The sequence below is a fragment of the Corvus brachyrhynchos genome, unplaced genomic scaffold (genome assembly GCF_000691975.1).
Source record: "Corvus brachyrhynchos isolate BGI_N302 unplaced genomic scaffold, ASM69197v1 scaffold46, whole genome shotgun sequence".
NCBI classification, from domain to species: domain Eukaryota; kingdom Metazoa; phylum Chordata; class Aves; order Passeriformes; family Corvidae; genus Corvus; species Corvus brachyrhynchos.
In genome coordinates, this window is record NW_008238838.1 from 5,640,864 (window position 1) to 5,652,777 (window position 11,914).

General features: G+C 50.9%; 1 protein-coding gene across 1 annotated transcript in view; it reads left to right on the forward strand.

The window, feature by feature from the left end:
* Nucleotides 1–11,914, forward strand: part of NCAM1 (neural cell adhesion molecule 1) — a 44,528-nt gene that overhangs the window by 28,166 nt on the left and 4,448 nt on the right. Inside the window, exons 17-20 of the mRNA XM_017738373.1 lie at nt 630–754; nt 1,827–2,007; nt 10,167–10,374; nt 10,740–10,856. Of these exons, the coding sequence (XP_017593862.1) occupies nt 630–754; nt 1,827–2,007; nt 10,167–10,374; nt 10,740–10,856 (631 nt within the window). The remainder of the gene's footprint in view (nt 1–629; nt 755–1,826; nt 2,008–10,166; nt 10,375–10,739; nt 10,857–11,914) is intronic.

An 11,914-nucleotide genomic window follows, 5' to 3' on the forward strand; every position in this document is an offset into this window, starting at 1 on the left:
TGATGGCAGGGGTGCAGTTTGGGAAATGATAGCTTTTTTTCTCCTAAAAATGGTTATTCCAGAAGAGTGAAGGGGTCCAGCTCTCTCCAGTACCCACTGGAGTTCCACCAGTGCAGGCTGAGTGACAGGATGTGCTCTGGGGTTCTGCTCAGTGTTTTCACCCTCATTTAAGTGAGTCTCTGGTGCAGCAACTCCAGAACCCCTAAACAAATTCAGAGTGCAGACCTGGGTCTGTGTGAGAGGCACAAGGTCCTTTTCAGTGATGCTCTTTACATCCCCAGCCCACAGGAGCAGCCACAGAGCCCTTCTTGATGTTTGCCAGGTGTTTCACAGCAGTTCTTGCAACAGAGGCAGCGAGGAATTGGTCACTGCTTGGGGATGTTCTTGGGGGAGGGTGGGATCTCTTTGACTCCATTCCAGCACACACAAAAACGGAGATTCGGTGTTGTGCAAATGCAAGAAATCCTTGGGCGTGGCAAATATTTGTACCCCAAACACACGGTGTCCTCTGTGGGTCAGCTGGTACCCTGAACCGAGGATAATGAAGCATTTTTCTGATTTTGCTGCGTACTTTTTCCTTGATAATACTTTGTTTTTACACGAATAACGCTGAATCCCCGTTGTTGCAGGGGAACCCAGCGCCCCCAAGCTGGAAGGGCACATAGGAGAGGATGGAAACTCCATCAAAGTGAACGTCATCAAGCAGGACGATGGTGGCTCCCCCATCAGGCACTACCTGATCAAGTACAAAGCTGTAAGTGCGGTGATGCCATGAAGATTTTTGCCTTTTCTTTTATACCCCTGTTATACCTTTTACAACTTCTGTATTCTCAGTGCTTTTTGCCTACGTTCTTGGACTTGTTTGTCAAGCTGAGAGACTCAACATTTTAGAAGCTTCGTAGCCAGGGATCAGTGTGCCCCAGAGCCCAAGGTCCTCTCCCACATTCTGTAAACCCAGATAGAACCATCCACGGGAAGGTTCCTTGGGGAGGGGGGCTCACTCAAGCCTCTCACTGGGGAATCTTTGATAGATCTGCTAATTAGTAACACCTCTAATGTTCTACCCAATCTTTTGGGGTGGGCATTTGGCGGGGTGCATCTCGGTGCATATGACCTGGGCGTGTGCACCTGAGGATCCTTAAAATAAATGCCAAGGTAAAATCCCTTTTCCCCTTCTAACCGTGTGTGACTCTTGATTTTAAGACCAGGAAAAGGCATCAGCGGCACAGCCCAGGCTGCTCCGGGCTCACTGGGCTCTTGGAGGGGGTGAATTGAAGAAAGAAATCTCTGTCACTCAGATGGTTTAAATTTGACGTGCTGAGATGTGAAAGAGCACTTCTGCAGGGGGGAGAGGAACAGAAGTTGCAGCTTTTGCCCTCTGAAAAAAGTTTACTGATGGGGCAAAGATGAGAGGAGGAAGTGAGGAAGAAAACAGGATTCTGAGCAGGAGAGAGGCTGCTTTGGCATCTCATTCTCCACTCAGAGCCAGCAGCCTGTGATGGTTTCACTGAATCCCAGAATAGTTGGGGTTGGAGGGAGCTCTGGAGGTCACCCAGCCCAGCCCCGTGCCAAAGCTGGACACGTGCAGGTGGGTTTGGGATGTCTCCAGAGAGGGCAACATTCCCTGGGTGCCTGTTCCATGGAAAGAAACCCTGCCTCCTGTTGAGGCAGAACTTGCTGTGTTTTACTTCACGGCCCGTGACGCTGGGCAGAGCCTGGCCCGTCGCTGGCACCCCTCGGGTGCCACCCTCGGGGTGTCTGTGTGGGGTGACGCTGCTGCCGAGCCCTGGGCTGCTCCTGACGCCGTCCCTGTGCCCTCCCTGCAGAAGCACTCCTCGGAGTGGAAGCCGGAGATCAGGCTGCCGTCGGGCAGCGACCACGTGATGCTGAAGTCTCTGGACTGGAACGCTGACTACGAGGTGTACGTGATCGCTGAGAACCAGCAGGGCAAGTCCAAGCCAGCCCACTACGCCTTCCGCACCTCGGCCCAGCCCACCGTCATCCCAGGTACTGCTGCTCCGCCTCTCCCGTGGACTCTGCTGCCCATTAATGCCACAGAGCCGCCCCTAATGTGCCCCAGTAACCCTGACAGCTCGCTTGCTTGAAGCCCATTCTCTCATGGTTGGTTCCCCCATCCAAAGCTGAGGGGTTTGGCTGTGTACATACCTGTGGCAGGCATGTACGGCGTTGGTGGGAGCGCTCCCTGGCAAATCCCTGCCTTGCTGTTCCCAGGGGGTGCTGGCTCGTTGTGTCAGGTGGGAAGAGCAGCAGGTAGGAGAAGCTTCCTGAGAGCAGAAAGCGAAATTCCCGCTTTAAACTCAAATAGACCTTTCAGCTCTGCAGGGTGATGCTTTTCACAAGGCAGATTTCCCTCCCAGATCTCCCTTTCTGCTTGTTTGTCCATCTTTGGTGGAATAAAGGCACCAGGAGTTTGCTGGCAGTTGGAAGAGGAGGCAGTGAAAATCTTTCTCGGAGCGTTTTTCGATTCAAATTACCAAATGACAGTAATTTTCAAACAGCGACACTTTCATGTTGGGGAGGGCATTAGGGAAAAAGAACTCAAAAGCTTTAGGGTGCTGCTGGAAGCTCTTAAGACAGACTGTACTTATTAGTGTGCTTGAAAAGCGAGCAGAATTCTTGGCTGAGAAACTGGAATCGAGCAGTTTGTGACAACCTGTTGAAAGGACAGTTAGGATTTCTTTTCTACATGTGGGCATTTAAAAAAGGGAAGGGGGGAACCCACACAAAGCAACCAGAACCTGAGGAGGGGATTGCTGAAGTAGCTGTAAATTAAAGTTGTGGTGGTTAAAGACAGAGGGATGCTGAGTCAAGTCCTCCCTGCACCCCCAGGGTTGGTGCTGACAGCCCATACTGAGGGGGTTTACTTGATTTCATTCTGTCTCATGTTTTTCCTTGAAACCAGAGAGTTTCCTTCAGTTTTTCCCTGAGAATTCAGTCCCTGCCCTGCTCCCCTGTGCCCGTTCCCTGGCTGAAGGAAACAGCTCAGACCTCATGGCAATGCTGAAATCCCCCTTGGCCGAGGCAGAGCACATTGTTGAGCACAGAAATGGGTGACTTTGGGCTGGAGAAGTGGGACTGGCAGTGAGGAGGAAGGAGATGGGGCAAAGGAGAGACTGAGGGGTGCTTGAACAGGGCGTAGTTCCGGGTGGAAGCACCCTCAGTAACTCATTAAGCAACTCACTCTGTGATTCTCATTTCCAACAGCTCTGATCCTTGCTCCCCCTCTGAGCCCTTTAAATCCAGTTGTAACATGTGCAGGAACCCTCTAAAAATGGGGCAAACCCCAGTTGGTTATCACAGGTGAAACTTCCCTGGCCTCTCTGAAGTTATTCCTTGCTTAGCTTGGTGTGAGGCACAGGAGGAGCCGGGATCTGAGGCTGCTGCTCCAGTGTTGCCCTTGGAAAAGCAGTTTTGGGGAATGCAGGGTTGCCCCAGCAGCTGGAATTCAGCTGCTCCTCAGAAAGTGCTGTGTCCGTGTGCAGTGACATGGTCACTGCTGGGTTTGTGACTCTTTCTCCAGGGTTTTTGTCATTTTGGCCTTCCAAGGTGTTCCCTGATCCCCACACTGATAACACTGAGGAAAATATTTCCAGGGACAGGTTGGTTTTTTCTCTGCTGTGCAGCCCCACAGGTTTTTTTTTTCCTGCCAAACTGTGGCAGGAAGAGGCTCTGTGTGTTCCTTTCCTTGTTGTTTTGTGGCATTTCTGTGGTTTTGTCTCAAAATGAGCTGTGCAGGGGTTGGAGCCAGTGCTGTGCCTGACAGCAATAACCAGGGATTCCCTGCAGTAAAATGTGCATTTATTGTGTAGAGTCCTTGGTTCCCCTCACCTGTGCAGAGGCCTCAGGGTGGCTGGAAGGATAAGGGTGTTATTTTCAGAAATAATAATAATCATCCTGGCATTGGAGTAGTTCCCAAGCAGCTGGGAGGCTGAATGGCAAAGTCAGAGCGTTCCTGAGACCGTGGTGCTCCCTCAGGATGATGTGGATCTGTTATCCAAGCTTTGGGGAAGGGCTTGGACAGGCAGGTGCATTCTCTGCTGCACCAAAGCTGTTCTTGTTTCCCTGTTCTCCCTGTGTGAAGGCAGCGTTGTCCCCTCACACACAGCCCCCCATTTCCCTGTGTTTCTCGCTGAGCCCCTTCTGTGCCATCATTTTTAATCTCATTTGCTTGCAAACCCCACCTGCCCTGCCTTGGACCCTGCTCTGCAGCTTTGGGCTTTGCTGAGCTTCTGACCCTTTTGTGGTGAACGTGCTGCTCCTGGAACCCTGAGCCATTTTAATTTACGAGATTAAATAAACCTTTGATTCTTATGTTTTCTGTATTTATGACCTAATTTTTTTTATCTATTTTTCTCTCTCTTTCTCTCTCTCTCTCTCTCTCTTTCTTTCTTTTTTTTCTTCCTCTCTTCCTTTCTTTCCCTCCCCTCTCCCTTTTCCCCCTGACTCCTTTCCTATGTCTGTCATCCATGGTCACCTTGGATCTCACGGGAAACATCCACGCTTGCCACATGCACCAAATTTGTTTTTAAAACAACCATATCCCCCCCTCCTGGGAACCACTGTCTGGCACCTGCAGCGACCTTGGGAAGTCCATCAGCATCGTCCTCCTTTGTCTCATTGCTTCTTTCTGCAGTGACTCTGCTTTTGCTCTGTTAGAAACTTAAAAAAAAGTCAAATAAAGCAATATTTGCTTGGGAAGGCCTGGGTCCCAGCAAGGTGTGAAAGGAGATAATTTTGCTTCAGAGGATCGTGTCAGTTCAGACAAAAAAAAAAAAAAAGAGAAACAAACACAGAACACTTTAAAAAAAATGTTTAATTTGAAAGAGTCAGTATTTTGTAACAAGGAAAAAAGGTTTAAGCCAAGTTTTTTCTCTTTAACATTTTTTTTGTTACTTGTAATGAATTTGCCCTTTTAAACGGATGGAAAGAAAGATTTTTTTTTTTTTTGGTGTTGTTTGCTTGCTGTTTTCATCAAAGGAAGGTGCAATGCTGAAAGCCTTTAAGATCCTGCTTTTTACTGATTTCTCTGCACATCTGGTGCTGATCTTGTGCAAAAGGAGGCCCCATCCACAAACCCAAACCCACAGACTGTAAAAAGAAAGAGAAGATTTGTCAGAGACCATCCTGCTGATTGCCCAGATGTCTCTGGGGGCTTTTGCATGTGGATTCAAATGTCTGGAAGGTTTTCCTGCTGTGCTGCTCTGACTATAAACATCTGCTGGGAATCACACTGGGGGCATTGCTGCTTTTCCTTCTTCTCGTGGTCGAGTCCTTGTCACTCCCTCGTGTGCAGATTCCTCCTGGCCCACAGTGGAGCTGGGCAGACACAGCCCATGGACACACAAATTTCCAATGCTTTTCTAACATTCCCTGGTTTTCCACTGCTGTGTTATCACAGAGAGATCCCTTTCCTTGCTGTTCTAACAGAAAATCTTAGCTTGGATCGAGTTACCTGACCAGCAAAATTATTATTACTGATCCTTAATAATATTTCTGGTGAACTGTGCGTGTGACAGGATTAACCCATGGTCTAAACTGCAGTAGAACCATCTTTGTTAGCAAATTCTGGGAATTTCCTTGAGCAAACTTCAGATGATTTTTTTTCTTTGGTTCTTAAAAAAAACCAACCAGAACTCCCCACCCCCCCAAAAAAAAAAAACCCCACACCAAAAAAACCACAAAAAACAACCCAGCAACAACAACCCCACTGAATTCTTTGTGATAGGAAATCCATCCCCTCTGATGCTCTCCTAAAATCTGGGGTCTCTCCCTTGTTGAAGTGTCTGTCCAGACGGTCTCAAACCCTCTCAGCTGGGTGGGGTTCATCTTCCTGACAAAATTCTCCCAGGGACAAACCAAATCCTGCCCTCACTCGTGTCTGACTCTGCCTTTTATGCTCTGCTGTGTTTGTTCAGATCTTGTTCCTTACGAGTTGTGAACTTTTCTGTCTGAATTGTAAATGAAAACTCGGTGCAGGTGTCACACACAAAAACCTGTGGATTTCTTTTTTTTTTTTTACAAGAACCCTTCATTTCCAGTGTTGTAGAGTGTAGACACTTTGTTAGAGCTTTGCAGTTTACTGAAGTGCAGCAAGATAATCCTAACACTAAAAAATGGTGTGATTTCCCCTCTAACTGGACTCATTGAGTTCATCTGTAGATCTGGGATCAGCTTTTTGTGGATTTCCCCTTATCCACAGTGGGAGGTCAGTGCCTGAGGCTGAGATGTTTCTCACCAAAATCACAGTTATTAAAATTACCTTTATAACTTTGCACAGCGTGGTGTGGAGAGAGAGCAGCACCTGTGGAGGTGCTTCTGCCCCAGGAGAGGGGTTTAGGGCAGGGGAGGATTCTCTGTGGCAGAGCCCTGACAAGCAGCTGAGACATCATTTATGTGGCTGACATTAATGCCATACCCACCAGCAAACAGGAGCCCAGCAGCGTGGAATACACTCAAGAAGTGCTTCCTTCTGTTTGTGAAAATAAGGAGCAGAACTGGGTTTTTTTAACCACAAATTTGTGCAGATTTGTAACACCACAGATACCAGAGATCTGTCAGACCCTTGGGGATCCCATGTTCAAGGTCCCAGGCTTTGATGTGAGTAAAATAAAATTTAAAAAGAGTTTTTAGAAAAGTTAGCTCAGAGAGGAGGCAGAGATTCAGGCCTGGAAGCAGAAGATGCTCAAACCCTGGGGTTTTCATGCCACGGGCACGGGCAGTTCCCACGTGTGGGTGAGGGGCTGCAGAGCCTTGCAGGGTCTGCAGGATTCCCACAGTTTGTTGAAGTCCCTCCATGTTCTCTGAGTTGTTGGTCAGAGCATTGTTTGGCTGCTTTCATGGACAGGAATGTTTGGGAATGTCCTGCTCCACCAGGAGCAGCTGCAGGTGTCTGCACGTCCAAGGTTCTGGGGGATAAGCAGAAGGTTTTACCTAAAAGGTTTTAAATACAAGTTCTCCTGCCTCTTGGAGCTGCTGGAGGGGGGGGGGAGCAGCTGGGGCAGAGTTGGTTTACTCCAGAAAAGAGGATTTTGTTGTCACTCTTTGTGTTCAGAAGAAGAAGAGAAGCTTTGGGGTGACCTAAATGCCCCTTCCAGGACCTGAAGGAGCTGACAGGAAAAACAGAGAGGGATTATTTACAAAGGATGGAGGGACAGGGCAGGGGGAATGGCTTCAAACTGCCAGAGGGCAGGGTTAGATGGGATCTTGGGAAGGAATTCTTCCCTGTGAAGGTGGGGAGGGGCTGGGATGGAATTCCCAGAGCAGCTGTGGCTGCCCCTGGATCCCTGGCAGTGCCCAAGGCCAGGCTGGACATTGGGGCTTGGAGCAGCCTGGGACAGTGGGAGGTGTCCCTGCCCTGGCAGGGGTGGCACTGGATGGGCTGTAAGGTCCCTTCCACCCCAAACCATTCCATGATACCCTGATATTCCCTTTTTCATCCCTGGGAAGGGAGTCAGTCGTGGGAAAACAACAGAGCTTGGAGGAGTTCTGAGGTCAGAGTCCAGCAGGAGTTTGGGAAATCCCCATTGCCCTGTCCTGAGGGAAAGCTCCCCAGGCTGCTGTGTGCTCCTGGGAACAAGCCCAGATGGTGAAACCTGGGTTTGTGTCGCTGGCAGAGCGGGTGGCACTGGGACAGAAGGGTCCTTTTCCCCACCGTGAGCTGGGGAGTGTGTGAGGGAACAGCTCTGTAAAACCTCGTGCAAAGGAAACTTAAATGTGTGCAAATGAAAGCTGCTGGCATCCACTGAGAACAAAGAGCTTCTCCCCTGGGTTTTGTTTCTGGGTGCACCAAATGGATTTTTATTTGTTTTGTTCCTTCTTTCTTTTGCCAAATCCTGTAGGACCTTTGAAATGCCTGGAGTCCCCCCTGCTTCTCTCCATCCCTTTTTGTCTCTGTGCCTGAACATTCTCTAGCTGAGACCCCACTAGGAAGCCACAGCTGAGCTCTCTCTGACAGGGCAGTTTCTGTACCAAGAGTAAAACTGATGGGTGATTTTACTGCGCGCTGTAAATGAGGGTGATTAGAAAAGCCAGTCTTGCAGGAAGCTCATTTTCCATTGGAAAATATCATTTGTAATTAATAAATTCTTCACTTCTTTAGAATTAAGGACTCCAGAAGTTCTTTAATGGTTTGTGTTTCCTTATTTAACCGGTGGAAATGTTATTCCTCTTAGTCCTGAGAGTGGCAGAAGGGGATTAATGGAAGGGTTGGATGTGCTCTGGATCAGGTCAGAAATGTCCAACATCTTTTTATTACATTATTTCATACACACAGTGTGAGCAGCTGCTGTTCCACAGCCCATTTATTTATCCATTTCCTTTGTACACAGAATTGTTTTAGGCCCCAGCAAACCCTTAAGGGATGTCTAAATATTAGTTTCATTAAATACAACATAAATCCAGCTACAGGATGGAGGGAATGGTTCTTCAAAGTATTTGTAGATCAATTTCATTTAATCAGATGGGACAGTCTGTGAAAAGAATAATCCCCACTATGATTCCTGCATTTTATAGCAACAGCAAAATTCCTTTACAAGGAAAAAGAAAGGCAGCACCAAGAGCCTCCCGAGTTCATGGGGTCGTGGAGGATTTTTGTATTATTTCTCTTTATTGCCAGTCCTTGGAAGGTTTGAAAGTTCCTGCAAATTACAGGGCTCCCTTACCAGCCTAGAAACCCAAATTGCAGACAATTACCTTGGCCCAGTTCCGTTGCCTGAGGTGTAAAATCCCAGAATAGCACAAAAACAGGGACATTCCTCTGCAGGCTTGCCCTGGTTCTCACCACCTCCATCCTCCTCCTCCTGGGGCAGAGGAGCAGGGCAGGGTCTGGAGGGGAGGGTGGTACCTGCTCAGGGCTCTCCTTGGGTGTTTGGGGCAACAGAGGGGTCTGTGGCTGTCCCAGCAGGAGTCTGGGGGCTGACAGGGCTGACAGCTCCTGGAAAAGCTGGGAGGGGAGAGGAAGCAAAGAGCAGGGCTCTGGTGTGAGTGGAATTTTCCAGAATGGGAAAATTCCAGTTCCCTCCAGCTCTGGAGGCACCCAGGGAATTCTGATCCTGTGATCCTGCCTGGGATGCTGCCCTTGGCTCTCCTTTCGGAGCCTGCCAAGGAGCCCCTGCCCAGAGAGGGGATGCGGATGGGGAGTGTGACCCAGCACGTCAGTTATGGAATGATCCACGCAAGGATCCTGAACACATTCAAAGAGGGAAGATCCGTGCCCTCCTCACTCCCTGCAGGCATTGGAGGGTGATTAATTCATGTAATTGTGCAGTTTGCTGGCAGGGACCGGGCTGTGGGACAGTGTTCTGCTGGCCAGGGGCTGGACTCGTGATCCCAGTGACAGTCAGGTGCCTCAGAGTGGCTTTTCCCTACTTACCCTGCTGGAATCTGCATTCCTTGATCCATCTCGGGGTCACAAAATGAAACACCACCTCTCTGCCCCAGGGTAAGGGTGCTCTGCCTCCTGTTTTTAAACAAAAAGATGCGTGGCAGAGGGTGTGGCTCTGTCTGGAGCCCTGGGAAGGGCTTTTCACCTGTCACAGTCGGCATAAATGGGGCTGAAGTGATAAAGGGGCTTTGCTGGGGGGTTCTGCAAAGCAAAGATTCCAAGGGTTTGGGGCTCCAGGGGCTGTGGTAGTGAGAGGCTGGGGAGCTGTGAACACATTCTGGAGAGCTGGGTCTCACCTGAGCTCCAGGGAGGGCTTTATCTCAGTTTTCACCACCTCAGGGGCTCACCAGCACTGAGCATCGCCCAGTGTTTTGTATCCCACCAGGAAAAATCCTGCTGCAGAGTCTGGGCTTTGCTTCCACTGGTTCTTGGGCCAGACTGGCAGTGCCAGAGCCACTCTGGCCCTTCCTCTTGAGGAGGAGGAGGAGGAGGTGGGAAGCAGGAGCCCTGCTGGGGGTGTGCACAGCAGGAGAGGATTCTGCAGTTTGCTCTTCAGGCTTTATTCCAACAGGGGTGGGAAAAGCCCCATCAGGCCCATCCTTTCAGGGAAATGGTCTGTAGGAAAAAGCACTGGTTACTGCACAGGGCTGCTAGAGAGAGGGTGGCCTTCCTAAAAGCAACTAAAGTGCAGCCAAATCTGAGCCCTGATACCCCCAGCGTTTAACCCGAGCGCCTTCTCTCTTCTCTCCCTTGGTCTCTGAAGCCAGCACTAGCCCTGCCTCAGGCCTGGGCACTGCTGCCATCATTGGCATCCTCGTGGTGGTCTTCGTGGCGCTGCTGGTGGCCGTGGATGTCACCTGCTACTTCCTGAACAAGTGTGGGCTGCTCATGTGCATCGCCGTCAACCTGTGCGGCAAATCCGGCCCGGGGGCCAAGGGCAAGGACATGGAGGAGGGGAAAGCGGCCTTCTCGTGAGTACTGCCCCTCACATCCCTCCCTCTGTGCTCAGCTCACGGAAAAGGAGCTGCCTCAGGAAGCTGTGGGCCCTCATCTCTGTGGGGAGGGTGCTGGGGTTTTGCTTTGTGCTTCCAGGAAGGTGTTTCTGGAGTTGTTCCTCTGGTTTTTTGTCTCATTCCTGTTGGTAGCCATCAAATAGGTGGCCTCAGTGCTGGACAGCCCAGTGCTGGACATCACCCCGGAGTTGTGTGCTGGGGAAGGAGGAGTGACCCCAAGGAGCGCTCCCCGCTCAGCCCCGCGTGTGTCTCTCACTGTGGACGTTTGCAGCCTGTCTTTGCAGGAGGAGCCCATCCCTCCCCATGCCATTCCCTCATTACAGGAAGGATGAGTCCAAGGAGCCCATCGTGGAGGTGCGGACGGAGGAGGAGAGGACCCCCAACCACGATGGGGGGAAGCACACGGAGCCCAACGAGACCACCCCGCTGACAGAGCCAGAGTATGTGGCCTTAGCCAGCCCTAGCACAGGGTCACTGCATTGCCCTCAGCTGCCCTAATCCCTCAGGAACACGAGTTAGGGCAGGAAGAGAGGAAGAAAGGTAAAATCTCCACATGCCAGTGAGGAAGTGCCTCCTCTCAAGCTTCAGTGACTCCTGTTTCCAGCACTGGAAGGGAAAGGGGAAGGAAGCAGTGTTTCCTCTGCCAGCCTGTCCAGTGTGGAGGTCCAGCGCTGTCCAGGGTCACTGCAAAGGATCCAGAGCAAAATCAGCCCCAGCTGGCAGCGAGCCCTGCGTGAACCCTGTCCCAGCAGTGCTGGGTGAGAGCCTGAACCCATGGGGAGAGATCCTCCCCAGGAGCTGGGCCCTGGATGTGGAGTCACGGCAAGGCCCGAGCATTCTGAGAGAGAATTGAGAGCTGAACTGGGGCCTGAGTCTGCATTAATGTGCGTGGGAGAAAAGGAGTTGAGGTTTGATGAGGGCTGTGCAGGCCTTCAGACAAACCTGCAGCAGCAGGACGGGACAAGGTGAGGGGTTGGGTTCAGGGGCCCGCGCTGGGGCCGTGTGGTGTTGGTGACAGGTGGCACAGGGCTGCAGGCTCAGGGAGTTGGCGGAGAGCTGCCTGGGGAGGTCAGGGGCAGAGGCTGAGAGGAAAGTTTTAGGTGAGGAGAGAAGAGTCTCTGCAAGCTGACAGGATCCCATTTGCCTCAGCCCATACGCTGCACACGAGCAAGCCATTCCTGCAGGTCATGTCCTCTTGGCTTTTTCTCTCTTCCTGATTATCCTCAGCCATCCCAGCCTCGCTCCCTTTGCATGTCTGACCTCTGCAAGTCTCTGCTCCTGAGTCCCTCTCCATGTCCCGTGTGTGTGCTGTCCTCACTCTCCCTCTCTGCCCCCTCTCCCTGCTGTCGTTTCGGGGCTTCATTGTCTCTCTCTCTCTCTCTTTCTCTCTCTCTCTCTCGTCCCCGTGTCCCCCTCACAGGCACCCCGCCGACACTGCGGCCACCGTGGAGGACATGCTGCCTTCTGTCACCACGGGCACCACTAACTCTGACACTAT